The sequence below is a fragment of the Sturnus vulgaris genome, chromosome 31, assembly GCF_052056855.1.
Source record: "Sturnus vulgaris isolate bStuVul1 chromosome 31, bStuVul1.hap1, whole genome shotgun sequence".
In the NCBI taxonomy this organism is placed as follows: domain Eukaryota; kingdom Metazoa; phylum Chordata; class Aves; order Passeriformes; family Sturnidae; genus Sturnus; species Sturnus vulgaris.
In genome coordinates, this window is record NC_142273.1 from 2,152,751 (window position 1) to 2,178,690 (window position 25,940).

Genomic DNA, 25,940 nt, shown 5'->3' on the forward strand with positions numbered 1-25,940 from the left:
CCTCCAGCCAAGGGGATGTGGGGGCTGGGTTGTGCCTAGGGAGGGAGTCTCATCTAAAGGGGGGTGTTGCTGAGGCACCCAGACCCCCACAGCCCCCACAGACACAGGGGAGTAGCCGTGGGCTCCTGACCCTACACTCTGCAGGGCTGGGAGGTCCCAGTGCCCCCAGGGAGGGGGCCAGCCACTCTCCCCACAGGGAGAGCTGCCGCCCCGCTCCCGGTGTGGATTCCTAGGGAAGGGGGTCCTCACAGCCGCAGAGAGCAGGACAGCCGCTCTCCCCCACCCAGCAGGCGCTGCTGGGCGGTGGCTGGGTGTCCCGCCGGCCCGGGCTTGTCCGGGTGCGGGAAGAGCCGACGAACCCGTCAGACGGGTCCTGGCAGCCCTCCCAGCAGGCGCTGGATTCCCCACGCTCCCCCCGCGCTCCGACAGGCCTGGCCCGACGTGGGGCTGAGATCCCTGCCATGGACCCCCCCACCGCGGGGTCTTGAGGTGCCACTGGCAGCTCTCTGCTGACGCAGGGCAGGGTGGGCACGGTGTGGCTGGGGCAGCACCACTGCCGCTGCCAAGGGCCATATCCGGCCGGGTGCTGATTGCCAGGGACTGGCCACAGCACCTGTCCCAGTGTGGTGCCCTGCTGGTGGCACGTGGCACAGTGAGCCTGACATCATTTAGGTGGCCAGTGCCCTGGGGGGGTGCAAGAGCTGGAGTCACTGCCCTGGCACAAAGAGCTCTGCCTGCAGGATCCCTCCTGCCATTTGCCTCGACCTTGGCACTGCTTCTTGTGCATGTGTGGCACCACCGATGGCTCAGCGGGCCCTGGCCACCTGGCTCAGGTCTGCTTCAGGTCTGTGCCTGAGGCTGAGCACAGCGGGACAGCCTGGACCCACCAGGAGTCTTCTGTGGTGCTTTTGGAGGGGATTCCCAAGCCCAGCTGCCCCAAGTCCCACCTTGTTGGGACCCCAGTGCTGAGGCTTGGGTGCCCCTTGGGTACTTTGGGGTTTCACAGCCTTGGCAGCAGATCCAGGCAGGGAATGTGTGCCAGGAGCAGCCGTGTGGCACGAGGCTCTGCCTCACCTCAGGGCAGCTCCCTTGCCCAGTCAGGGCTCTCTGGCCAAAGGCATGGGGATCTGGCACAGCTGGACAGCCCTGAGGCTGCAGCTCTACCCCCACCAGGCTGGCATCAGGCCATGCCTACCTGCCATGCCTACCTGCCAGGCTGCACGCACTGGCACTGCACGTCACCGTGGCCTTCGCTCCCGGCCACAAACTGGACGGCTCCTCTTCCTCCCCCAGCCTTGCACGGTGACGTCAGCCAGCCAGTGGCCGGGCACTCCCGGGTGTCCCCAGCCGAGAAACCATAAACACTTTGTCACGAGTTTGGCGGCCTCTGGCCGCCCCACCTGCCCCACGCGGAGCAGCAACGATGTTTACAGCACGAAATTGTTCACCTTTGTCCCGCCACAGGCACCAATCCCAGCTCATTGTCACCTTCCCCCAGGGGCCGTGACCATGACCATGTGCACCGTGTGCACACCACCACTGGCACCCCCGGTGCCACTGTAGGAGGGCACCCACCCTACCCAGGGTGCTGCCCACCCTGTGCCCCACCACTGTGCCCCAAGGGAGGTAGTGGGGCACGTCTAGCCCCAACTTGTCCTCCAGTAGGGGACATGAGCTTGTCTTTCCACTCCTGGTTCTCCACCAGTGTTCTGGGCCAGGCATGGTGGTGACAGTGGGTCTTGGTGCGTCTATGTGGCCTCACTCCCAGCCCTTATCCTGTGTCCTGGTGGCCCTGCTCCAGGGCTGGGGCCATGGCAGATGGGACAGGGGAGCCCCTTGGCCAATGGAGTTGGGTACCACATCCCAGTGCCTCAGGAGTGCCACGAGAGGCTCATTATGCCCAGGCCCAGCACAAAGCTCAAGCACCAGGGGCTGCCCAACCCTCCCCCATCACTGCTCCCTGCCTTGGTTCCCCAGTCTGTCCCTGAGGTGGAGGGGGCAGTATCAGGGCAATGCAGGGACCCTGGGATTGGTTCCCACCACCCATCCCCGTGGCCTACATGTGCCGTGCTCCAGCTCTGGCATCCCAGGGGTGTTCCCGGGAGGTGCTCCCTTGTACAAGCCACGGCAACGCCGGCATCCCAGGAACAGAGGCCTTGCACTGTCATTATGGATGATGTCAGGCCTGGCCACAACCAGGGAGCATGAGAGCAAAGCAGCTGGTCCCCCTCCCTGGGAGCGAGGGTGTGGGGAGAGAGGCTGGGATGTGCAGGATGCAGGAGGGATGTGGGTGGGATGTGGGGCACCCAGCCCCACGGCCTGGGCCCGTAGGATGCCTTGGCTGCCGGAGCCACAGGCGCTCTCAGGTTGCCGTGCAGGCGCCTGCCGGAGCCCCCGCCGCGTGCCAGGGGAGAGCTCCGCGCCCGCTGCGGCACAGGGCATGCAACATTACCCACAATCAATGGATCATTATGGAATAAACAAGAGGAAAGTTGTTTTGCAAATGCGGCTGAGTTATCGCTTCACAACACGCGGCGAAGCGTCGCCCGCTGTCCAGGACACGGATGGATCCATGTCAGAGCAAATGGGAGCCGACAGCGAGGCACCGCGCTCCCGCCAGGCAGTGGCGGCATGCCCGCTGTGCCCACCCCGGCTCTGTGCCTACAGCCCTCCATCCTGCACCCACAGACCCCTCTCTGCACTCACAGCCCCCCCATTCTGCACCCACAGCCCCTTGTCCTGCACCCACAGCCCCCCTATCCTGCACCCACAGCCCCCTGTCCTGCACCCACAGCTCTCTCCTGTACCCACAGCCCTCCGTCCTGTACTCACAGCACCCATCCTGCACCCACAGCCCCCTGTCCTGCACCCCCAGCTCCCTCCTGCACTCACAGCTCTGCCTCTGCACCTACAGCCCCCATCCTGCACCTACAGCCCCGTCCTGCACCCACAGCCCCCCATCTGTACCCACAGCCCCCCATCCTACACTCACAGCTCTCCCTCTGCACCTACAGCCCCCAGTCCTGCACTTACAGCCCCCCAGTGTGCAGCCACAGCCCCCATCCTGCACCTACAGCTCCCTCCTGCACCCACAGCCCCCCAGTGTGCAGCCACAGCCCCCTGTCCTGCACCCACAGTCCCCCAGTGTGCACCTACAGCTCCCACCCCACACCCTCAGCCAGACCTCCCAGTAAGGAGGTTTCACTCCTCCCTGGGCCCCCGAGGTGACTCTCTGGGGATCAGCCCGGACTGCCCTCCAGTGAAGGTGACCCCACGCGGGACCATGGGCGGTGGGAGCTGCCATGGGGCAGCTGGGACCATGGGGACCTGCCCCCCACGCCGTGCCGGTGTCTGTGTGGAGTCCCTACCTGCTGTGGGTCACTTGTGGGGGGATGCCCCTGCTCTGTGCCCGTCCCGTGTGGGGGGATGGTGTGTGTGCATCGAGGCGGGGCGGACCCGGAGCGCGGGGTGAAGGTGTGATGCTGTATGTAGGGGGACCACGTCGCTGTGACCAATGTGTCCCCTTGCCCGGTGCCGTTCCCGGTAGGGGGGTGGGGGTTTGCGACCCCCAGCCCAGTCCCGGTGTATGGGGGAAGTGTATTTGTGTCCCTCCTAGGGCCGCTCTCGGCGTGGGGGTGGTTTGCGTCCCCCTGGTCGATACCAGTGGGGGGTGTGTCGTCTGTGTGTCGTCTCCCCCCCCACCTCGTCCCGTGTGTTGTTGTGCGAGCGCGGGGCGGTGGCGGAGGCGGGGCGGCGGTGGGGCCGTACTTAAGGCGGGGGCGGGCGAGGGGCCGCCCGTGGAGCGCAGCGCCCGCGGAGCGATGGGGCAGCCGGGGGTGCCCCTGGCCCTGCTGGGGCTAGGGCTGTGCTGGGCAGTGGCGGCCGAGCGGCACACGGTGTTCTGGAACAGCTCCAACCCCCGGTGAGTGACCCCCGCCTCCCTCCGGGACCCCCCCGTAAACACACACCGGGACCGGGACCGGCCGCCCCGAGGGCGCGGGCGGCGCCGTTCCGCTCCCCGGCGGCCTTTGTGCGGGGCGGGCGGTGGAACGAGGTGGTGGGGCCGGTGCGGAGCTCGGTGCGGGGCCGGCGGGGCCGTGCGGGGGGCGGCGGGGCCGGTCCAGGTGCGCCCGGGGGGGCCTTTCCGTTCCCAGGGCCGTGCGAAGGGGCCGCTTCCTTCCCGCGGGGGGGCGCGGCGCCAACCCCGGCGCCGGCCCCGGGGACCGTGTTGACAAACACGGGGCAGGATGTGCGGGGGGGTAGACCTGGATCGAGGCCCCCCCCCGCTCACCGGCCGCTGGGGTTGCGGGGTGACCCCATGTCTAGCAACAGCCCCACAGGTTCTAGGGGTTCCCTCCGTCCGGAGCCGTGACTCCCCCTGGTTGTAGAGGTGCCCCCCCCCAGGGCATGACCTCTCTCAGGTGTTCCCCTTGGCTTTCGGGGAGCCCCCCGCCCCCCCCCCCCCCCCCCCCCCACTCTCAAGACCTCCAGGCTCTAGGGGTGCCCCACACTTAGGCACCCGTGGGGAGATGTGGAGCTTCCCCCCCTTCCCTGGGCTTAAGTCACTCCCTCCCCAAGTTGTGGGGGTTCTCCCCCCTCCCTAGGCCGTGTCCCCCACGAGTGTAGGACTCCCCTAGGTGGTAGGGCCGTGTCCTCCGTGTCCCCCCGCAGCGTTTGGGGAGCAGGGGGTGCCCCCCGTGGGTGGCTGTGCCCTCTCGAGGCCACCACAGCCGGCGAGGTGGGGACCCTGTGGAGGCCTCTAGCGTGCCCCCCCCGGCTGGGGTGTGGGGCGCAGCTGGAGCCGCGCTGGCTGCCCCACGGCGAGAGCCGCGACGCCTCCTGCTCGGCAGCGCTGGGCCGGGCAGGGTGCGGGCAGGGTGCGCGTCCCAGCGGGTCCCCTCCCTGCTCCCTGGCTCTTGGGAAGCGCTGGGAAATGGGGTGCGCTCACCACTCACTGCCGGGGGGCCAAGCCGGAGGGAGAGTGAAGGGGTGGGGGTTGTCCTCTCAAAGCTATTCCAGGTGCTGCAAGACTCAGCATAGGGAAGGGTGGACCCAAGGGTGCCCAACCCCAGCGCTGCCGTGGGCAGGGTGCTGCCCCCCTGGTGTGGGGGATTTGGGGGTGCAAGTAAGACCCCTAACCCAGAGCTGACCCCCCTGCCCACCCTTCTGCCACAGGTTTCTGTGGAGTGACTACACGGTGGAGGTTCGTCTCAATGACTACCTGGACATTATCTGCCCCCACTACGAGGAGGGCAGCGTGGACCCTCGGGCCATGGAGCGCTACACCCTGTATCTGGTGGAGCTGGAGGAGTACCAGGCCTGCAAGCCTAGCTCCAAGGAGCAGATCCGCTGGGAATGCGACAAGCCCAGCGCCCTGCACGGCCCCGAGAAGTTCTCAGAAAAGTTCCAGCGCTTCACTCCCTTCACGCTGGGCAAGGAGTTCAGGGAGGGGCACAGCTACTACTACATCTGTGAGTGCTGGGAGGCGGCGGGGGGGCTCTGAGGTACTGCAGGGAATCCGCCATCGGGCTCCCCCCATCCCTACCTAACCTGCCTCTCCCTTCACAGCCAAGCCCATCCACCACCACGGTGAAGCCTGCCTGAAGCTGAAGGTGACGGTGACAGGCAAAGGCAGTGAGTATCACCACCCCCTCAGGGCCCCCCACGTCCTCTCCTTCCCGCTCGTGGCGCCGGTGCCCAGTGTGGCCTTGGCTGCGCTGAGTCACGGCCCGGCCGTGGCCCCTGGCCAGCCCGGGGTGTGGGCACGCGCGGCTTGGCCGGGAAGGTGTTGGTGGCGGGGGGAGGAGGACAGCCCACAGTGAAACAGGATTTTGGGAAGGTTGGGGTACTGCCCTTCCCTGGCGTGACCCCCTGTTTGCTCCGCAGCTCCAGCACCGCCTGCCCCGGCCTCGACACAGAAAGGGAGGATCCAGGCAGGTGTGTTGGGGACTGTGGGTTGGGACTGAGCCAGCTTCCCTTCTGGGGAGACAGGGTGATCTTGGGGGCACCGGGCTGAGCCTAGATACCTTTCTGGGGGGGCCGAGGCAGGTGGGGGGCACTGGCCTGGGCACAGGGGTTTGCCAGGGGTACTGGGCTAAGCTCATCTGTCCCTCCTGTGGGGCCCTGGAGCTGGCTGAGGTACCGAGGCTGCCCTCTGCGGGGGTGATGTGCTGCTGGCTTGGGGCACAGATTGCCTTCTGGGGTTGGTGGTTGCTGATGGCTCCTCTTTTTCCCCCCCGCAGATGATGCGGCCGCACACGTGCTGAGGAGCGTGGGGCAGAACTCGGCCATGCGCAGCAGCAGCCGACCCTTCACCTTCATCAGCCTCCTCCTGCCTCTCCTGGTACCGCAGGGGCTCTGAGCTGCCCCACGTGCCTGGACCCACCGAGGCTGTGGCCACTGGGGACCCCCGTGGTCCCTGCTCATCTGGCCCGGGTGCCCTGCCCTGCGCACATCTGGGCGACAAAAGGATTTGTCAGTATTATGGGGCTGGACGGCCCAAAGCCATTGGAGCAGCTGGAGCCTTCGGGCTTCCCTGGCCCTTCCAGGATGGTCCTGGCAGCCAGAGGCCAAGAGGGAGCCTGGAGCTGGAGGGACTGAAGTGCCCCAGACTGGAGAGGGGCAGGGGGCTGGCACCCCTGCCCCGCAGCTGAGGTTGCCCACCACCCTCGGGGCTCTCCCCGTGGTGGGCTCGAACTGGAATGTGTCCTGCAGGCGGGGACATGGGGGTGGCCAGGTGACACCGGTGCAGGGGGCCACTTAACCCCAGTATCAGTGCCCGGGGCGCACAGACAGGCTGGAGATGCCCTGCAGCCAGGGGAGCGGGGTTATGAGAAACATCCCACTTCTCAACCTGCTGCACCCCTTCCCCATCCCTCCCCTCCGCTGGGTGCCGGAGGGGCCCCCCAGCACCCCTTTTTGTACAGCTTTCTAACACGAGACTTTTTATACCATTGTCGGGAATAAATAACCAAAACCATGCTGAGCTCCTGAGACCTCCCCCACCCTCCTGGGCCAGGCTCTCCTGGCCCCTGTGGGGGGTTGGGCTGGTTAATTAATTAATTGGCTGGTGTTTGCACGGGGCTGTTAAGTGGCGAAGTGCCACAGTGGCTGGCACTGTCCCCGGCTTTATCTGGTGACACAAAGGCCTGCCCTGAGGGTGGGGGCCCCTCCCCCTGCCCTGGAGAGAGCTCCCAGGTGGGGGGCAGCAGCTCCTGGGATAAACCCCATGGGATGGGACAAATCCTATCAGCGGTGAGGAGGGGCCTGAGCCAGAGCCCCGGGGGCTGGGCAGGTCACCACGGGGTGACCCCAGGAATGTGGGACCCCTCAGCTGTGAGACTCTGTGGGTTCAGGGAGCTGGGATCGCAGGGATTTGAGGCCCCTGGAATTGAGAGCCCCAGGGAGCGAGGGCCCTGGAGAGGTGAGATCTTGTGTGGTCACAGGGATGCTTAACACCCAAATGTGGGGGACCCTAGAGACGAGATTGTGGAGAGGTGGGATCTTGAGTTCACAGGGATGAATGACCCCCGGGATGTTTGCGGGAACCCTGGGACAGTGGGGTCACAGGGACTTGAAGCCCATGGAAATGTGGATCCCAGGGCTGCAGGATCCTGGGGAATTGTCACAGGAATGTGTGACTCCTGGAGGAGGCGGGGGTGAGGAGCTGGGGGTCACAGGGCTGTGTGACCCCCGGGCTGTGTAATCTGGACCATGGGGTTGACCCTGGGGCCACCAGCACATGAGGCCCCTAAAACTGGGGACCCGGGGGGGGCATTCAATACATGAGACTTAGGGGGTGCTCCCCCCACTGCACCCCCCGCCCCGACTCCCCCAAAACCGACCCCGGTGCCGCCTGGGTGCCCGCGGGGCGGTGCCGGTGGTGCCGGCGCTGCTCCCCCCGCTCGGAGCCGGATCCCCGCCGCCCCTCCCCGCCCGGTGCGCGGCCGATCCCTCCCCGGTAGTGCGTCCCGCCCCGCCCCGCTCCGCCGCGGGCAGCGCCGGCCCCGCCGCTCTCCCGCCGCTGCCCCGGTGACCGGCATGGTCCTGTCGGTGCTCGCCGGCGTCTGCCTGGCCGCCACCCTCGCCATGTTCGCCACCGGCCTGTGAGCGATCGGCGGCGGCCCCGGGCGGGGGCGGGGGCGATGAGGAACGCACCGGGGCCAGCTCGGGGGGTGCAGTGAGGGCCGGGGGCGTTGAGGGTGCGAGGGGGAGAGCCCCAGGGCCGGTTTTGGGGTGCAGTGTGGGGTCTGGGGAGGACGATTTGAGGGTGCACTGGGTCCATGGGGGATGAGGGTGCGATCAGGACACCAGGGCCGGTTTTGGGGTGCAGTGGGGGCCTTGGGGAGGGGGATTTGAGGGTGCACTGGGGTCCATGGGGCATGAGGGTGCGATCAGGACACCACGGCCGGTTTTGGGGTGCAGTGTGCGGCCTGGTGGGAGGGTTGGGGGTAAAATTGTGAGGGCACCAGAGGCATTTTGGGGGCTGCAGTGGAGGCCGTGGAGGGGCATTTGGGGGTAAAATAGGGAAGGTATTAGGGCCAGTTTGGGGGTGCAGTGGGGGCCATAGGGGTGCAATGAGGAGGGCAGCAGGGCCATTTTGGGGGTGCAGTGGGGGCCATAGGGGTGCTGTGGAGAAGGCATCAGGCCCAGTTTGGGGGTGCAATGTGTGGATGGCTGGTGCAGAGGGATTTGAGATGTGATGGGGATGGCACAGTCCCATTTGGGGGGTGCAGTGCCTGCTGGCTGCAGAGACTGGAGCCGCCTCCTCACCCCAGCACTGCTGAGCACCCAGGAGGCCACTGCCCTCTGCTTTCCCCAGGTCTGACCTGCGCCAGATGTTGGCGACTAAGAGTGTGGAGAACATCCAGTTCCTGCCCTTCCTCACCACTGATGCCAAGTACAGCGGGGTCGGGCCCTGGGGATGGGAGTCACAGACATTTGAGGGGCAGGGGGATCCTCAGGCTGCAGCCAAGTGCCTGTGCCATATCCCTGCAGCAACCTGAGCTGGTTGGGCTATGGCTGCCTGAAGGGGGATGGGACCGTGATCACCGTCAATGCCATCGGGGCAACTCTGCAGACCCTCTACATCCTGGTGTATCTCTACTACAGCCCTGCCAAGGTGAGACAGGGGCCTGGGGAGATAGGGAGGATGGAGGACCCTCACCCTGACGTCCCCCTGTCCCGCTGTCCCTCCCAGCGCCCCGTGCTGCTGCAGGTCCTGCTGCTCCTGGCTGTGGTGGTCACTGGCTATGGCTACTTCACCAACCTGGTTGACACAGGGATGCGCCTGACACACCTGGGGCTCTTCTGCAGTGTCTTCACCATCACCATGTACCTCTCACCACTGGCTGACCTGGTGTGTGGGGCTCGGCAGAGCTGGGGCTTGCAAGCCCAGGCCCTGCCTGACATTTGCTCCTGCAGGCCAAGGTTATCCGGAGCAAGTCGACGCGGTGCCTGTCCTTTCCCCTGACCGTCACCACCCTTGTGGCCTCCAGCAGCTGGACACTCTATGGCCTGCAGCTCCATGATCCCTACATCACAGTGGGTTGGGGTGGTGGAATGCCAAGGGGTGCCATCCCATCCCACTCTATCCCATCTCATCATGTCCCATCTTATCCCATCCCCATGCCATCCTATCCCATCTCATCATGTCCCAACCCATCCTACTCCATTGCATCCCACACAGTCCCATTCCCATCCCATTGCTTCCCATCCCATCCCCATGCCATCCTATCCCATCTCATCATGTCCCAACCCATCCTACTCCATTGCATCCCACACAGTCCCATTCCCATCCCATTGTTTCCCATCCCATCCCCATGCCATCCTATCCCATCTCATCATGTCCCAACCCATCCTACTCCATTGCATCCCACACAGTCCCATTCCCATCCCTTCCCATCCCATCCTCATCCTCATCCCCACACCCATCCCCATCCCATCCCACTCTATCCTATCCCATTCCCCTCTCATGGCTCAGCTGAGCTCTTGGCTTGGAGCTGGCCCTCTTCAGCACCGCGTGTGTCACCCAGCCAAGGGTGACAAGGCTCAGCATGATGACTATTGATTTTAATTAATTAGCTGGGATGGGGCCAATAAACCTCCCCCAGTACCACAGGGGGAGGGGTACATCCACTCTCCCTCCATGTCCTCCCGCAGGTCCCCAATGTGCCAGGGATCGTCACCAGCCTCGTGCGGTTCTGGCTCTTCCAGCGGTACAGGCCAGAGAAGGACAAGCCCTACAGCCCCCTGCCCGCCTGAGAGGTCCCCTAAGGAGCACCCCAACTCTGGCCTGGGCTGGCCCCACTGCTGAGCCCCGAGTGCCACCACTGTCCCCTTGGCCCCTGCCAGTGGGACACCAGGAAGGACCTCCTGCCTCCAGCCCTGCATCCTTCAGCGAAGGCCTGGAGCTCTCAGCAATGCTTTTGGGGTGCCATAAGCCCCTCAAATCCCAGGGTGGGAGGATATTTTTCCATGCCCATGGCCCTGCCTGGCACCGGGATGGGTCTTTCAGGGGTCCAGGTGTCACTTTTGTATGGATTCAAGTGCCTTTTAATAAATCAGAGACTTCCCAGCGCCTGCTTCTTGTACCTCCCTCCAGGTGCTGCTGCAGAGGATGGTACAGCTCTTTGCCCTACAGCTGCTTTGGGAGCTCCTTGTGGCCAACCAGGGGCTGCTTATAGCCATACAGGGGCTACTTGTGGTGGGGGCTCATCCTGACACATCCTGGTATCAGCCCTGGTGTTGGGCAGAGGGCTGGGTCGGGGTCATGAGGGGACCCCGGGAAAGACAGTGCTGCCAGGGGCCTGGTCTGCCCCCCTCGAGCTACGGGAGCCACCCATCACATCAAGGGGGTAAAGTCTGTGGAACTGACAGGCAGCCACCATGCCAGGAACTGGGAATCGATGGGAATCCTTGCTAAACCCCCATGGATTGAGCAGCCCCGGATCAAGCATCGACCCTATGTTGATTAACCAATTAACAGCGATCTGGAATGAAGATAGCGTGCCGGTGCCTTCGTGGAGTGACAGGAGGGGCCAAATCACACAGCAGACACTGAAACCTTGGAGAAAGAGATCCCCACCCATGCAGGATACCCCCAGGACCGAGGAGCCTCATCCCACACTCCAGCCAGATGACACTGTTGGAATGAAGGATGCAGTGCCAAGGATGCTGGCAGGAGCCGTGCTGTGTCTCTGCTGCTTGTGCACACCTCACACACGGCCTGGAAAAATCTATATGGAGGGATGGAACTGAGCACAGTGCCAAGGGAAGGAGGACAAGCTCCCAGCGTGCTCTGTCTTGCCCCTGTGGAGCCGGGGCTCCCCGTGCCTGATCCGGCTGCTCCCAGGACTTGGCCCAGCAGGGAGGAGCACCACCCCCCTCCCCACAGCAGCTCCCAGCATGGCCCCACAGCCTCGGGAAAGGGCAGCTTTCTCCACTGACACACCTTGGCTGCCAACCGGTCGCTCCGGCTGTCCCGTGCCGGGAGCGGCCGTGACGTGGCCCCTCGTGCCAGCCCGGAGGCAGCTCCCGGATGTTTCCATGCAGGGAGGAGCTGCCACCAGGCTGCTGCCACATGGGCTGGGAGTAGCTCCTGATGGCCATGAGTAGAGGCCCTGGATGACCATAAGTAGCCCCTTAAAGGCCAAGAGTAGCCACTTAATGGCCGTGAGCAGAGGCTCTGGATTGCCAAGAGTAGCCTGCACAAGGTCATGGGTAGCCCACAGACAGCTGTGAGTAGCCCCTAGATGACCACAAGTAGCCCCTGACAGTCCTGAGTAGCTCATAGGGGACTGTCAGTAGCCCCTGATGGCCATGTGTAGCCCCTGGATGGCTCCACAAGGAGCCAAGTTGGTTGGCTGTCAGTAGCCCCTGATGGGTCCAAGTAGCCCTGGAATGGGGCTGGATTACCATGAGTAGCCTGTAGAGTCATGAGTAGCCCCTGCATGACCGCAAGCAGCCACTGGATGGATATATGTAGCCCCTTTGAATGATCACGAGGAGCCCCTGGTTGGCTGTGAGTAGCCCCTGATGACCCTGAGTAGCCCGCAGAAGGCTGTCAGTAGCCCCCAGAGCACTGCTGTCCTTGTGCTGTGATCCTGACTCCACCAAAGCCTTACGTGGCCAAATCCAGGGCAATGTCAATCCCTAGCCAGCCATGTGCCAGCGAGTGCTGGGAGCTTCCCACCCTGCTCCCACCAGCTTTTGCTGCTCAGGAAACAGCTAATTAGCTGCTCCTGCTAATTAACCCGAGTCCTCCCTCCCGCTCCCAACTGCTCCTTTCTGCAGAGGATACACAGCTGCTAATTAAAATCCTAAAGTCCTTTGGCTAGAGGAGCTGGCGGCTGCCAGGGCGGCAGGTTCCTGCACATGGAGTCAGAGAGCAGAGATGGGGGTAGCCAGGAACAGAGACCCAGACAGAGTCCCCCACCTCTCCGTGTTCCCAGTGAAGCTGTGTGGTGCTGTGGATGGGCAGAGGAGTTGGAGGAGGTCCCCTCGAGCTGCCGGGGTGTGTGGGGAAAGAGGGGACAAAATGCCGCAGTTTAAAGGCTGTGTCACCCACCCCACCCTACCAGTCCCTGTCCTCTATGCCGGGAACCCGGCCAGCAGGACGGGATGAGGCTCCTCCAGCTCCCACCTGCTGGGGTGAACCACATCTGAGCCGGGAATGTGCTTGGGCTCCAGGGCACGGCTCGGTCCCCTATCCGACTCCAGAGCCAAGTTCCAGGGAGCTCAGCGAGGGACAGGCAGGGCAGGACCGGGTGTGGGGAGTTTCCCTGCAGCCCCTCAGGGTGGTGACAAAACTGGGCCTTCATAGAGACCCTGCCCTTCACACAACCCCCCAAACCCTCCCATCCCACCGCTGAGAGCTGAGCGATTCCCCCGGGGGGCTTCCAGCAGCGCCCGAAGCTCTCAGTGCCCACAGCCCCCCGGAGCCCACCGCCCCCGCCGTGTCCCTGAAGAGAACTCCGGTCACAGAACAGCACGGGCAGCACCGTCCCGGGGCTTTATTGGGGTTCGAGGCGCAACCCCCGCCGCCGCAGGTCGGCCCGCGCCGCCTTGATGTGCTCCTGCAGCTCGGCCGCCGCCTCCTCGCAGTCGTTGAAGGTGGCCACGCGGTAGCCCACGGTGGCCAGGGAGTAGCAGCCGAAGGCCACGAGCAGGTAGACGGGCAGCGGCAGCAGCGCCTGGCGGAGCGGGGCCGGCGGCTGCAGTCCCGGCGGGGCCAGAGCCAGCGCGGCCCACGCCGAGCCCAGCAGGGCGAGTCCACAGAGCCACTGGCCCAGCTTGGTCATGACGGCCTGAGGGGAGACGGGGTGTGAGAGTGGGCGGGAGGAGAGACTGAGAGTGGGAGAACCATGAGAGGAACAGAGTGGGGAAGGGGCGGATAGGGGACGGGGGAGAAAGTGGAGCGGGGGGACGGGCAGAGAAGGAAGGAGGAGGGAAGCCCGGAGAGTGGAGCCGGCAGGGACGGACCGCCCCACGCCGGGCCCAGTGTCCCCCGCGGCCTCCTGACCGGAGCGCGGCCCAAAACGCCCCTGGGCCTCCACCCGCCAAAGATCGGACCCGGGACCAGCCCCACCCCCACCTGACTCGGTCCCGCTCCCGGTGCTTGTCCCGCTCCCCGCCTGGCGCTGCGATGACGTAATGGCAGCGCCGCAAGCGAGGGCTGCCGGGAATTGTAGTTCCATAGAGCAGCGGCTGCGGGCGCCCCCTGGGGGAGGGGCGCTACACCACCGGGACCCCGCCGGGACCCCGGGTCCGGCCCCGCTCCCGGTGCCGCAGGAAGCGCCGGGCTTTGTCGGCCGCGGCCACGACCGCAGGAAGCATCTGGTTTCCTCCACATCCGGCAGGAGAGGTGCCAGGGGCCCGGCGTGGGAGCGAGTCCCGCCCGCCCTCCCACGGCTGCGGGAACCGCGCTGTTCCCACCCCCCGACCCGGGCAGCCCCGCTGACCCACCCGGTGTCTTGCGGAGGGCACATGAAGCTGTGATCCCTTGCCAAACCCAGGAGCCTGAGCTGTGCCAGCACAGCGGTCTGGTGGCAGCTGGGGCTGGAACCCCAAGCCTCTGGGACCCCCACAGCTCCCCTGCCATCTCCAGCCTCTGTGGCTCCAGAGTCTGCTCCTATCTTGGCTCCGCTGGGATCGTCCTCCCTTGCAGGACTGGACAGACAAGACGGCAGCAGCACATCTTCTGACCTTGGCCACCCCCAGCTTCCCTGGGCAACCCAGAACCTAACTCAGGCTCCAGGGCCACTTTGGCACATAGCAGAGCCAGGAACTGGGCTGGGAGCTAGCAGAGGGGACAAGAAGCTACAAAGAAATGGCTTTATTGGGCAGGGGGGAGTCCCAGATCGGCCACAGGGAGGGGGCTGCCCCAGAAAGGGGCAGCAGGACATCAATTTCTCTTCCTGCCCTTGCCAACAGCCTTGGCAGGAGCAGCAACGGGTGCTGTGGACTGGTACAGAGTGGAGGAGATCTTGTTGATGTAGTAGAGACCGACCATGGAGAAGATGAGGCTACAAGGGCAGAAGGGAAGAGGCTACTCAGCTGCTGGGGGCAGGAACATGCCAGAGTTCACCCCAACACACCCCAACACCACTCCCCTGCCGTTCCTAAACCAACACTTTCCCCTTGGATCCCACTCTCCTTCCTAAACACCCTCCCTTGGATCCCACTGTGCTGCTGTTCCCATCAGTCCCCTGAGATTCCCTGGCAGTCCCGGCCCTGCCCAGCCTCCTGCCCCCCTCCCAAGTGTCACCCGTGATCCCTCAGTGTCCCCTGGGTCACTCCCCACCCTCCAGGGCAGCTCTGAACATACCAGGTGGTCACACAGACCCGGTGGATGAGGCCAGAGGCGAACAGGGCCAGCAAGAGGCAGGTGAGGACTGTGGAGAACCAGGAGACACACAACGCTGCAGGGCTGCCCCCAGTGACAGGGGGAGGGGGCCCTGGCTGCAGCAGCATAATTTCCCCCAGGCCCAGCAAATGCTCAAAGGGAGCTGCCACAGTTCCAGGGCAGGGCTGGACTGTCCCAGGGCTGGAGAACCTCCAGCCTTTTCAACACCGATGTGTTCCCACTCTCCTCCTGGGCTCCCACAACACTTACTCTCAGGGAATATCTTGGCCTGGAAGCCCTTCCCAAAGATGAGGTTCTCCAGGTTGTTGAAGGCCTGGTTGTGGGGTTAAGGGACAGAACGAGATCTTGCTCCTATCTCCCATCCTCTCTGCTCCAGCCCCACTCCTGACCTCTGGCCCTGCTCCCCACCACCCCTTTGGTCCAGTTCCCAGCCCCCTGCTCCGATGCCCTGGTCCCACTCCCCACCAGCCCCTCTCCTGTCCCCTGCTCCCAGTCCCAGTCCCCAGGGATACAGTGAGGGAGCAGACGAAGAGCGCAGAGCCCAGCAGCCCGCCCTGGATCGTGAGCCACTCGGTGGAGGCGAGCTGCCGGCTGTACATCTGCATCCCGGCGAACAGCAGCAGTGACAGCAGCGACGACAGTGCCAGCGATGTGCCCGTGCCTACGGCTGCACCCCGGGGCCGACTCAGCACCGGCACCAGGACCAAGGCCGGGGTCTGAGCCCACCCTGCACCCCTCGGGCCGTGTCGTGCCCCCCTCGCCCCTCATCCCTCATTCCGCCAGCCCAGCTGCCCCCCACTCTCGTTAACCCCCGCCCCGTTATCCCCGTGCCCCCAATACCGCTCTGCCCTGCTACACCTCCATTCCTCTCGCCCCATTGCCCCCTGCCCGCTCACGCCCCCGCCCCGGTACCCCTCATTCCCCCCTTTCCCGTTACCGCCGATAGCGCCCCTATCCCCGGTACCCCTCCCTGCCCCGTTACGCCCCCTTCCCCCATTACCCCCGTTACCCCTCGCGCCCTCGGTATTCCCATTACCATCCGTGTCCCCGTGCTCCCCTTTTCCCCATTTCCCCCGTCACCTCCCATTTGCCCATTTTCCCCCCGGTTCCCCGTTACCCATGGTGCCCCCAGCCCGTCCCGGCCCGCTCCCGGTGCCGCCGTTCTGCGCACGCGCACTGCGGCCGCGCGCAGCGGGGACACGGCAGCAGCGCCGGCCTGCGCCACTGCGCGTGCGCGGGTGGCCCCGCCCCTCCCAGCGAGCGCGGCGCTGCGCGCGCCCCCGAGCGGCCGGGAGTGGCACTGCAAGTGCACGCACGTCCGGAGCGCCCTCTGGCAGCGGGGACGGGAACAGCGCGGGGACGGGAACCCCGCACCCAGCACCGGCCCCGGCACCGACCCCCGGGACCAGCCCCGGCACCACCGCCGGTACCGCTGTCATGCTCATCCCGCCCGCAGCCCAACCCTGTCTCCGCTCCCCGAGCGTTGCCCGTCGGGGGACGGCAGGACGTCGCCGCCCGAGGGTGCGGCGAGAGCATCCCCGCGCCGAACCTCCCCCGACCGGTGCCGCCCCTCCGGTGCCTCCACCGCCCCCCGGTGCCGGCGGGGCGGGCGCCGCCGAGCATGCGCGCCACCGCCCCTCGCCCTTCCCCCGGCTCCGCCGCTCCCTGCAACACACCGGGGCGATCGCGGCCGCCGCTGCTGCCGCCGCCGCCGCAGGCACGGGCGCGGGGACCGGAGCCATGGCTGAGGGCGAGGACCTGCAGACCTTCACCTCCATCATGGACGCGCTCGTCCGCATCAGCGTGAGCGGCCGCGGTGGCGGCGGGGGGCGAACAGGGGTCCTCCGGGACCGGGTCGCCGTGGCAACGCGGCGGGGACTGGTGGGGGAGGGCGATGCCCTTGAGGGGTGGGCGGGAGCGGACCCGCACCCCGGCTCACCGCAGAGATGCCCGGGGAGAGCCGTCATTGGGACCCCCCACACCGAGCCATGGCCGAGCCAGGAGCACCGGGTGCAGAGGGGGCGGCCCCATCCCGGCCCCGATCTTGATGGCCAGCCCGGTGCTGGCGCTGGTCCCAGCGCCGGGCCCAATCCAGGCTCTGCTGTGGGTCCAGTCCCGATCCCAGCCCCCATCTCCATCCTGGCCCCCATCTTCCTCTCCATCCTAGGTCCAATCCCAGCACCCATCTCAGTCCCCATTCCAGCCCTGGGCCCCATCCTGGCGCTATTCCCAGTGCTGGTCCTCATCCCCATCCCAGCCACAATCCCCATCCTGGTGCTGATCCCATTGGTGGCCCCCATCCCCTTTCCACTGCCAGTCCTGATACTGGCCTGATCCTGGCCCTGCTCTGGGCCCAGCCCCAATCCCATCTCCATGCCAAGCCTGAGTCCCATCTGCGTTCTGATCCCAGTGCTGGTCGTGATTCTGATCATGCTGCTGGTCCCAGGCCTGATCCTGGCTCTGATGCTGGCCCTAGTCCTCATCATCCCCCAGCCCTGGTCCTGATAATGGTCCTGGCTCTGGTGCTGTTCCCAGGCCTGATGCTGACCCTGCTGTGATCCCAGCCTCAGTCCCCAGCCCTGTCCCAATGCTGATCTTGATTCTGACCATGCTGCTGTTCCAGGCCTGATCCTGGCCATGATGCTGGTGCTGGTGCCAGTGCTAGCCCCAGTCCCTGGTCCTGGTGTGGTTCTAGTTCCCATCCCCAGTCCAGCCCTGGGCTTCATCCTGGTGCTGGCCCTGGTGCCATTCCTCAGGCTGCTCCCAGGCCTGGTCCTGGCTTTGATGCTGGTCCCAGTCCTTGGCCTTATCCCAGTGCTGATCCTGACATTGGCCCTGGTCCTGGCTGTGGTTCCAGTGCCGACCCTGATCCTGGCCCCTGGCCTGCTGATCCTAGCTCCATTCCTCATCCCAGTGTTAACCCTGATCCTCATCCTGGTGCTGGTCCTGGTGTTTGTCCTTTTCCTGTCTCTGTTGCTGGCCAGTGTTGCCCTAATGATGGTCTCACTCCTTGTCCCAGTACCGGTCCTGATCCTGGTCCTGATGCTGATCCTGGCCCTGGTGTTGATTCCAGGCCCTGGTGCTGGTCCCAGCCCTGATCCTAGCCCTAGTGATGGTTCCAGCCCTGATTCTGAGCGTGTCCCTGGTGCTGGTCCTGACCCTGATCCTGGCCCTGATCCTGGCCCTGATCCTGGCCCTGGTGCTCATCCTGGCCCTGGCCCTGATCCTGGCCCTGGTGCTGGTCCCATCTGGTCTCAGCCCTGTTGTGCCACCAGCAGGTGACACTCCCACTCTCTCCGCAGACCAGCATGAAGAACATGGAGCGGGAGCTGGTGTGCCCGGTGTGCAAGGAGATGTACAAGCAGCCGCTGGCACTGCCCTGTACCCACAACGTGTGCCACGTGTGTGCCAGCGAGGTGCTGCTGCAGCACGGACACCTGTACTGCGACCCCACCTCCGAGCCCACCTCGCCTGCAGCCACCCCGTCCACCCGCAGCCCCCGCCTGGGCCGCAGGGCTGTCCCCAAACCCGATCGGCTCGACCGCCTCCTGAAGTCAGGTGGGGCTGGAGGGGCTGGCAGAAGGGACAGGGGACCAAGGGGACAGGGATGGCTGGAGATGACAGGAGTGGCTGAGGGGATGGGGATAAGGATGGCTGGAGGGCTCGAGGACAGCTGGAGGGGACAGAGATGGCTGGAGGAGAGAGGGATGGCTGGAGGGGACAGGGATGGATGGTTGGAGGATGAGGACAGAGATAGCTGAAGGGAACAGGGATGGCTGGAGGGGATGGCAGAGGGAATAGGAACAACAGAGAGGATGAGGATGGCTGGAGAGGACAGGGACAAGGATGGCTGGAGGCGTTGGGAGCAGGGACAACTGGAAGGGGTAGAGGTGGGGATGGGGGCAGCAACCTGGGCTCCCCCACGTGAGGGCTGAGGGACTCTGGGGCTTCGTGCCCTGCTGACCCCCTCCCTGCCTCCCTCCCACAGGCTTCGGCACCTACCCAGGGCGCAAGCGGGGGGCCGTGCACCCCCAGACCATCAGCTTCCCGTGCCCCGCCTGCCAGCGGGATGTGGACCTGGGTGAGCGGGGTCTGGGCAGCCTCTTCCGTAACCTGACCCTGGAGCGGGTGGTGGAGCGGTACCGGCAGACCATCAACATCAGCGCGGCCATCATGTGCCAGTTCTGCAAGCCCCCGCAGCTGGAGGCCACCAAGGGCTGCACGGAGTGCAAGTCCAGCTTCTGCAATGAGTGCTTCAAGCTCTACCACCCCTGGGGCACTCAGAAAGCCCAGCATGAGCCCACGCCCCCCACCCTCACCTTCCGCCCCAAGGTACAACCTCCCCGTGGGTCCTCCCGCCCTGCTGGGGGATTAAGGCTGAGAGAATTGGGATTGTTCAGCCTTTGGGGTTGCCAAACTGTGGCCTTCTAGTGTCTGAAGGGAACTTTTGGAAGGATGGGCAAGACTGTTTACAAGAACCTGGAATGACGGGACAAAGGGCAGTGTGTTCATAATGAAAGAGAGTAAGTTCAGGTTAGATATTAGGAAAAAATTCTTGTAATGAGGGTCGTATGGTACTGGAACAAGTTGTCCATATAAGCTGTGAATGCCACATCCCTGGAAGCGTTCAAGAGCAAGGTGGGGCTCTGAGCAATGGGGTCTAGTTGAGGATGTCCCTGTTCATGTCCAGCGGGTTGGAACAAGATGATCTTCAGGTTTCCCTTCCAACCCCACCCATTCTATGATTCTAAGATCTGGAGTAGAGAGCTGGGACTCTGCAGGGGTGGAGGGGGGGTGCAGAGCCCCGCTGAGCCCCGCTGTGCCCGCGCAGGGGCTGATGTGCCCGGAGCACAAGGAGGAGGTGACTCACTACTGCAAGACCTGCCAGCGGCTGGTGTGCCAGCTCTGCCGCGTGCGCCGCACCCACACCAGCCACAAGATCACCCCAGTGCTCAGCGCCTACCAGGCCCTCAGGGTAAGGGCTGCTAGGGCTGGGCTGGGGCTCTGTGGGGAATTGGGGGCACCACAGAGCCCCAGTGCAGATGGGGTGTGTGGGGCGGGGGCTGCTGGCACCACATCTCATCACCTTCCTGCAGGAGAAGCTGACGAAGAGCCTCGCCTACATCCTGAGCAGCCAGGACACGGTGCAAACCCAGATTGCTGAGCTGGAGGAGACAGTGAAGCACACGGAGGTAAGGGCAGAGGGTGCCCATCTGTCCCTGAGCTGTCCCTAGGCAGGGGTGGCACAGCCAGCTCGTTCCCCTCTGGCCCCAGGATTTGCCACACGCTGACCTTGCCATGTCTGTGCCCGGCAGGTGAACGGCTCACAGGCCAAGGAAGAGGTGTCACAGCTAATCCAGGGGCTCTGTACCATGCTGGAGGAGAAGAGGGCCACGCTGCTGCAGGCCATCGAGGAGTGCCAGCAGGAGCGGCTGGCCAGCCTGCACGGCCAGATCCGGGAGCACCAGGCCATGCTGGAGAACTCGGGCATGGTGGGCTATGCCCAGGAGGTGCTGAAGGAGACTGACCACCCCTGCTTTGTCCAGGCTGCCAAGCAGCTGCACAACAGGTACGGGGCTGCCGGGGGCGTTGGGACACTCTGGTGCCCGAGGTGGCACCCTGACATCCCCGATCTCCCGTGCCGCAGGATCCTCAGGGCCACCGATTCGCTGCAGAGCTTCCGTCCTGCAGCCAACGCCTCCTTCAGCCACTTCCAGCTGGATGTCAGCAGGGAGCTGAAGCTGCTCACTGACCTGGCCTTCATCCGAGGTAAAGGCAGCGGGACCTGGGCACCGGCTGTGCCCCGTGCCGAGGCGCAGCCCCCGCGGGCAGAGCGGGTCCGTGCCCGCCTTGGAGCTGCAGCTCAGCCACGGCTGCCCAGAGCCACGCTCGGGCAGGCGCTCGCGGATCTGCCGGTGCCCCCTCCCCGTCAGGGACAGCCCCCGCCCCAGCAGCCCCCAGAGATATCCCTGCCCTGCCCTGTGCCAGGGCGTCCGGGCCAGGGGCAGGCAGGCAGGGCCACGGTGCCAGGTGAGGGCAGCAGGAGTGCCGGAGGGTGAGTACGGAGCTGCCCCGCTGCCGGGCAGGCGCTTCCCGCAGGGCAGGAGCCGCGTGGCCCTGCCGGACCCGCTGGCGACACATTTCAGACCTGCTTCTACCTCTCTTTGTTTATAGGCTGCGGCCGCTGCCGAGGCGTCACCGAAGTAACTGAGGCAAGTCACACCCCTGCCCCAGAGCCGCCCCGCTCTCTCTTCCCATCCCTCCATCCCTCCATCCTGCTCCCACCCTGGCCCCGCTCCGCTGCCATCCTCCATCCCCGTCCTGCCCGCTGGTGTTGGCAGCCGGTGGCTCTGCCTCCTCCATCTGCCACTGCTCCTCCTGCCCTCCCACCCCCTCTCGCCACATTTCCGTCCCCATCCTCGCCCCATTTCCATCCCCCCCTCGCCCCATTTCCCTCCCACTCCTTGCTCCGTTTCCATCCTCTTCCTTGCCCCATTTCTTCCCCCTCTCACCCCATTTCCGTCTTCCTCACCCCGTTTCTGTCCCACTCCTTGCTCCATTTCCATCCCCTTCCTTGCCCCATTTCTTCCCCCTCTCACCCCATTTATGTCTCACTCCTTGCTCCATTTCCATCCCCTTCCTTGCCCCATTTCTTTCCCCTCTCACCCCATTTCCATCCCCTCTTGCCCTGTTTCCATTCTCTTCCTCGCCTCATTTCTGTGCCCTCTCGCCATTTCCATCCCCTTCCTTGCCCCATTTCTTTCGCCTCTCACCCCATTTCCACCCCCTCGCCCCATTTCCATCCCACTCCTTGCTCCATTTCCATCCCTTTCCTTGCCCTATTTCTTCCCCCTCTCACCCCATTTCCATCCCCGCTCACCCCGTTTCCATCCTCCTTACCCCATTTCCGCCCCACTCCTTGCTCCTTTTCCATCCCCTTCCTTGCCCCATTTCTGTTCTACTCTCACCTCACTTCTGTCCCATTCATCACCCAATTTTCTGCCTCCTTCTCATCCCGTTTCTGCTTTTCCTTGCCCTATTTTAACCCCATCCTTGCTCTATTTCCACTTTCTATTTCCACTTTCTTCTTATTCCATTTCCATTCGCCCACTTTCCATTTCCATCCTAGTCTCACCACATTTCCGTCCCATTTCTCACTCCATTTTCATTCTCTCCTTGCCCCATTTCCACCCCTCCTCTTGTCCCATTTCCATCCCCTTCCTTTCACCTATCTGTCCCCCTTCTACTCCATGTGCACATTCTTCCCCATTTATGTTCTTGTCTGCACCCCATTTCTGTCCCACTCTCACCCCATTTCTGTCCCACTCTCACCCCATTTCCATCCTCTTCCTTACTCCATTTCCACCCCTCTTCTCGTCCCATTTCTTTCCCCCTTGCCCCATTCCTATCTGCCTCCTCGCCCCATTTCTGTCCTGCTCACTCGATTTCTTTCCCTTTCTGCATCCCATTCTTACCTTGTCCTTGCCCCGTTGTTGCCCCATTTCCATTCTCTCTATATTTCCATCCTGCTCTCACCCCATTTCTGTCCTCTTCCTCTCCTCATTTCCATCTCTCCTTGCGCCATTTCTACCTCTCTCCTCATCCTGTTTCCTTTCTCTTCCTTGCCCCATTCCCATCCTTTCCTCACCCCTCTTCCACCTGGTATCCCTTCATCTCTCTTTCCCACCCTGCCTTTGTTCCTGCCAGTACCTTCTACCACCCTCCATCCCCATCTCCTCCTCCTCCTCTTCCACTGCCTCCATTCTCTCTCTCTCTCTCTTTCTCTCTCTCCTCTCCCTCCTGACTTGCACTCGGCCTGTCTGGTCCCTGGAGCCCCACAGCAGCAGCTCCTCTGTCTCCCTGACTCTCGCTCTCCTCCGGTGCCGGCACACGGTCTCCGCAGTCAGACCCCTCTAGACTCTGCTGGTTGTGCGTCCGTCCGTCCGTCCGGAATCCCGGAATGCCCCCTCCCTGCGTCCGGCCGCCTCCCCGCCTGCGGGGTGGGGGATGCTGCCTGATGCCCGCCGCTGCCTCTCCCCGCAGCGCCCGAGGCCCCCGTCATCGACACGCAGCGCACCTACACCTACGACCAGATCTTCCTGTGCTGGCGGCTGCCGCAGCACTCGCCGCCCGCCTGGCACTACACCGTGGAGTTCCGCAAGACCGACGCCAAGGCCAAGGGGCTGAAGCTGTGGCAGCGGCGGGAGGAGGTGCGGGGCACCTGCGCCCTCGTCGAGTACCTGGACACCGACAGCGTCTACGTGCTCCGGGTGAAGGGCTACAACAAGGCAGGCTTCGGCGACTACAGTGAGGACATCTACCTGCACACGCCGCCCGCCCCAGGTGAGAGGGGATGGGTGCTTGGATCAACCCGGGGCACCCCGCTGTGCTGTCCTGCTCACCCTCCTCCTCCTCTCCTCCCCACAGTCCTCAACTTCTTCCTGGACAACCGCTGGGGCTTCAACCGGGACCGGCTGGCCATCAGCAAGGACCAGCGCGCCGTGCGCAGCGTCCCCGGCATCCCCATGCTGTTCGCGGCCGAGCGCCTGATGACCAGCTGCCACCTGTCCATCGACCTGGTCATCGGCGACGTGGCCATCACCCAGGGCAAGAGCTACTGGGCCTGCTGCGTGGACCCCAGCTCCTACCTGGTGAAGGTGGGCGTGGGGCTGGAGAGCAAACTGCAGGAGTGGTTCCAGGTGCCACAGGACGTGGTGAGCCCCAGGTGAGCGGGGTGGCTTGGGGGATGCATGGGATCCTCTGCCTGCTCCTACCTCCGTAGAGGGCACTGGAGTGTGGGGAGGATCTCCAGCCTGTCCCTTGGGTATTGGCACCAGGACCCACCTATCCCCCTTCCATAGGTATGACCCTGACAGTGGCCACGACAGCGGGGCAGAGGACACAACGGTGGAGGCGCCTCCTCCCTACGCCTTCCTCACCATCGGCATGGGCAAGATCCTGCTGTCGCACGGCTCTGCCCTCACGTCCCGCGACCCCAACGGCTGCACCGTGCCCCTGCCCCCACGCATCGGCATCTGCCTGGACTATGAGCAGGGCAAGGTGAGCTTCTACGATGCTGTCTCCTTCCGTGAGCTCTGGGAGTGCGGCGTGGACTGCTCGGGGCCCGTCTGCCCCGCCTTCTGCTTCATCGGAGGGGGTGCCCTGCACCTCCAGGAGCTGGTGGCCAACAAGCAGGAGCGGAAAGTGACCATCGGGAACTTCGCCAAGCTGGACTGAGCCATGCCCGTGGTGCCCGCACGCCACTGGCTCTGCCCCCTGGGCACCCCGCGAGCGCCAGGGCCTGGGGGGACACGAGTGGCCAGGGAGCAGAGCATAGCAGGGGTGGCCCCGGTCCTGCCAGCACTGGGAACAGGCCAGGTGTTTGTTTTGTGGGATGGGGGGATGGGGACAGCTTTGCCGTCCCCTTCTCACCCAGTCCGCCTGCCCCTAGCTCCAGCTCAGCCCAAGGCTGCTCTGCGCTGGGGTTGTGGGCAGGGCTGGCAGAGGGTCAGCCCTAGAGGTGGGTCAGGGAAGGGGACGGGGCTGCGCAGGGAGGGGGGTGGAAGGTGACAGTGGGGTGACAGTGAAGGGGAGAGGCTGGGTGCTGGTTGGGGTGGGGGAGGCAGTTGGGGTGGGGAAGAGGGCGGGGGGAGGCTGGGCTGGAACAAGGTGTGAAGATGTTTTGTAAAATGGCTCATTTTCAACGTGGATCATCTGGCTGCAGCCAGGCACAGCCCCTGGACACAGCCAGCATTGGGTCCCTCCCGTGGGCTGCTGGGCACCTCAGTGCCACCTGCTCTGCCCTGTCCTTGGGCAGCAATGTGCCTGGCCAGCCCTGCACGTGCTCTGAGGGCCACTCCTGGCTCCCATTACACCGCTGGGTGCCAAACCACACGTGCCCAGGGTGGGCTGGGCCTCCAGGGTCTGGCTGTGACCCACCGGGGAGCCCCAGCACTGTGGGGGCTATGCTGGCAGTCCCACACCAGGATCTGTCCAAGCTGCTGTCATTTCTCCTGAGTTCTGTTACAACAAACGCTGTATTTTCATGGTTTCCTACAATAAACTGCGATGCCAGACTCCTCTGGAGCCTCCCTGCCACAGGGGGGGCCACGGGGCTGGGCTGTCCATGGGTGGGGTCGAGGTGCCAAGGGGACCTTGGGTATAGCTTGAGGTTGCAGGGCTGTGGTGCTGGGCTGGCCATGGGGCCATGAGACCAGGCTGTCCAGAAGCATGTCCAGAGGTGTGCACGGGGCTGGGGGCCATGGGGCCAGGCTGTCCTTCGGGCCATGGCCAGCAGGTGCCAACCCTGCCCAGCCCAGGCAGTGCTGACGTGTCAGGTCCTACCCATGCTCTGCCCGGCCACGTGCTCACTGCCACTCTGTCCCAGAGTGTCAGGGGGCTCTTGGATCAGACATCTCTCCACTGAGCCTAAAGATTTTCTTCGAACAAACTTCTTCAGCATGGCTGGGGAGTCCCAAGGGTGGTCAGTCCAGCCAGGGAGGCATCTTCTCAGAGTGGGTACTGGAGCTGGACCCCCCCACCCCCTGCCTGGGTACTCTGCCTGGCAGGTGGAGGGGCCACAGGCACAGCAGGGCCCTGCCTAGGTGGGTGCCTCTGCCTGGAGATCCTGGCCCCTAAACTGGAATGGGAGGGGGTCACAGGGCTGAGCTCTCTACAAACAGGTGACTCTTTGTAGGGCCCAGCCCTGCAAATCAGGCCCCTGTTCCGATTCTCAGGCCCTGCCCAGGGTTGGGGGTGCCAAGTGGGGAAGCAGCAGTCCCAGGCACACCTCATCCCCTACGGGGCTCTGCCCTAGGCACACGACCCCATCCCCAGCTGGCAGAATGGATCTGGGGGTGAGGGGTGCTACATAATGCCAGAGCCCCTCATCAGCAGTCTCAGGGCACCAAGGAGCCCCCTGTGTTCCAGAGACCCCTCCCCCCCCAGCCCCTTGCCTGCACCTCATCGCAGCTCTGATAGCTCCCAGCACATGCCAGAGTTCCCGGGCACCTGGCACAGCCATGAGCCCCACCCAGAGCCCACATACTGTGGCCGAGAGATCCATCAGCTGCCG

At 64.6% G+C, this 25,940-nt stretch overlaps 5 protein-coding genes across 9 annotated transcripts; 3 read left to right on the plus strand and 2 right to left on the minus strand.

Annotated features, from left to right (window-relative positions):
* The first annotated feature begins 3,803 nt into the window (after positions 1-3,803).
* EFNA1 (ephrin A1) lies at positions 3,804-6,979 on the plus strand. Of its 2 annotated transcripts, XM_014889316.2 has the most exons (5): positions 3,804-3,922; positions 5,176-5,471; positions 5,569-5,634; positions 5,887-5,937; positions 6,243-6,979. In XM_014889316.2, exons 1-5 carry the CDS (start codon positions 3,822-3,824, stop codon positions 6,359-6,361), a joined length of 633 nt encoding a protein of 210 aa, XP_014744802.1. In that variant the 5' UTR covers positions 3,804-3,821; the 3' UTR covers positions 6,362-6,979. The 2 variants fall into 2 exon arrangements, with proteins under 2 accessions (XP_014744802.1, XP_088037100.1); XM_088180974.1 differs by lacking the exon at positions 5,887-5,937 and having other exon boundaries at positions 6,243-6,501.
* A 986-nt stretch (positions 6,980-7,965) lies between these two features.
* Positions 7,966-10,576, plus strand: SLC50A1 (solute carrier family 50 member 1). 3 transcript variants are annotated; one of them, XM_014889351.2, is made up of 6 exons: positions 7,966-8,105; positions 8,822-8,899; positions 8,998-9,121; positions 9,200-9,358; positions 9,424-9,543; positions 10,162-10,576. In XM_014889351.2, the coding sequence occupies exons 1-6, from the start codon at positions 8,041-8,043 to the stop codon at positions 10,261-10,263; spliced, it is 648 nt and encodes a 215-aa protein (XP_014744837.2). In that variant the 5' UTR covers positions 7,966-8,040; the 3' UTR covers positions 10,264-10,576. The 3 variants fall into 3 exon arrangements, with proteins under 3 accessions (XP_014744837.2, XP_088010848.1, XP_088010847.1); XM_088154722.1 differs by lacking the exon at positions 9,424-9,543 and having other exon boundaries at positions 7,968-8,105; XM_088154721.1 differs by having other exon boundaries at positions 7,969-8,105; positions 9,424-10,185.
* Positions 10,577-12,978: 2,402 nt separating this feature from the next.
* DPM3 (dolichyl-phosphate mannosyltransferase subunit 3, regulatory) lies at positions 12,979-13,667 on the minus strand. The gene is made up of 2 exons (XM_014889354.2): positions 13,595-13,667; positions 12,979-13,307 (listed from the first exon to the last, which is right to left on the minus strand). Exon 2 carries the CDS (start codon positions 13,299-13,301, stop codon positions 13,014-13,016), a length of 288 nt encoding a protein of 95 aa, XP_014744840.1. The 5' UTR covers positions 13,302-13,307; positions 13,595-13,667; the 3' UTR covers positions 12,979-13,013.
* Positions 13,668-14,320: 653 nt separating this feature from the next.
* Positions 14,321-16,088, minus strand: KRTCAP2 (keratinocyte associated protein 2). The gene is made up of 5 exons (XM_014889352.2): positions 15,984-16,088; positions 15,379-15,533; positions 15,116-15,179; positions 14,828-14,894; positions 14,321-14,525 (listed from the first exon to the last, which is right to left on the minus strand). The coding sequence occupies exons 1-5, from the start codon at positions 15,985-15,987 to the stop codon at positions 14,405-14,407; spliced, it is 411 nt and encodes a 136-aa protein (XP_014744838.1). The 5' UTR covers positions 15,988-16,088; the 3' UTR covers positions 14,321-14,404.
* Positions 16,089-16,518: 430 nt separating this feature from the next.
* TRIM46 (tripartite motif containing 46) lies at positions 16,519-24,943 on the plus strand. Of its 2 annotated transcripts, XM_014889355.2 has the most exons (10): positions 16,519-16,669; positions 18,169-18,424; positions 18,855-19,198; positions 19,698-19,841; positions 19,963-20,058; positions 20,182-20,435; positions 20,514-20,635; positions 22,910-23,209; positions 23,294-23,591; positions 23,728-24,943. In XM_014889355.2, exons 1-10 carry the CDS (start codon positions 16,607-16,609, stop codon positions 24,101-24,103), a joined length of 2,253 nt encoding a protein of 750 aa, XP_014744841.1. In that variant the 5' UTR covers positions 16,519-16,606; the 3' UTR covers positions 24,104-24,943. The 2 variants fall into 2 exon arrangements, with proteins under 2 accessions (XP_014744841.1, XP_088037178.1); XM_088181052.1 differs by lacking the exons at positions 22,910-23,209; positions 23,294-23,591; positions 23,728-24,943 and adding an exon at positions 21,041-22,903 and having other exon boundaries at positions 16,542-16,669.
* Positions 24,944-25,940: the final 997 nt, after the last annotated feature.

What these genes read in the sequence shown, in the direction of transcription:
- EFNA1 (XM_014889316.2), top strand. Translation starts at nt 3,822, where the DNA reads ATGGGGCAGCCGGGGGTGCCCCTGGCCCTGCTGGGGCTAGGGCTGTGC. An exon ending in GACGGTGACAGGCAAAGGCA is followed by an intron (nt 5,635 to 5,886) that starts GTGAGTATCACC and finishes TTTGCTCCGCAG; the next exon opens with CTCCAGCACCGCCTGCCCCG. An exon ending in GAAAGGGAGGATCCAGGCAG is followed by an intron (nt 5,938 to 6,242) that starts GTGTGTTGGGGA and finishes TCCCCCCCGCAG; the next exon opens with ATGATGCGGCCGCACACGTG.
- SLC50A1 (XM_088154721.1), top strand. Translation starts at nt 8,041, where the DNA reads ATGGTCCTGTCGGTGCTCGCCGGCGTCTGCCTGGCCGCCACCCTCGCC. An exon ending in TTCCTCACCACTGATGCCAA is followed by an intron (nt 8,900 to 8,997) that starts GTACAGCGGGGT and finishes ATATCCCTGCAG; the next exon opens with CAACCTGAGCTGGTTGGGCT. An exon ending in TCTACTACAGCCCTGCCAAG is followed by an intron (nt 9,122 to 9,199) that starts GTGAGACAGGGG and finishes TGTCCCTCCCAG; the next exon opens with CGCCCCGTGCTGCTGCAGGT.
- DPM3 (XM_014889354.2), bottom strand. Translation starts at nt 13,301, where the DNA reads ATGACCAAGCTGGGCCAGTGGCTCTGTGGACTCGCCCTGCTGGGCTCG.
- KRTCAP2 (XM_014889352.2), bottom strand. An exon ending in TCTTCGTCTGCTCCCTCACT is followed by an intron (nt 15,180 to 15,378) that starts GTATCCCTGGGG and finishes CCCCACAACCAG; the next exon opens with GCCTTCAACAACCTGGAGAA. An exon ending in GGCCAAGATATTCCCTGAGA is followed by an intron (nt 14,895 to 15,115) that starts GTAAGTGTTGTG and finishes GGTTCTCCACAG; the next exon opens with TCCTCACCTGCCTCTTGCTG.
- TRIM46 (XM_088181052.1), top strand. Translation starts at nt 16,607, where the DNA reads ATGGCTGAGGGCGAGGACCTGCAGACCTTCACCTCCATCATGGACGCG. An exon ending in ACGCGCTCGTCCGCATCAGC is followed by an intron (nt 16,670 to 18,168) that starts GTGAGCGGCCGC and finishes CTCTCTCCGCAG; the next exon opens with ACCAGCATGAAGAACATGGA. An exon ending in GCGCCTACCAGGCCCTCAGG is followed by an intron (nt 19,842 to 19,962) that starts GTAAGGGCTGCT and finishes ACCTTCCTGCAG; the next exon opens with GAGAAGCTGACGAAGAGCCT.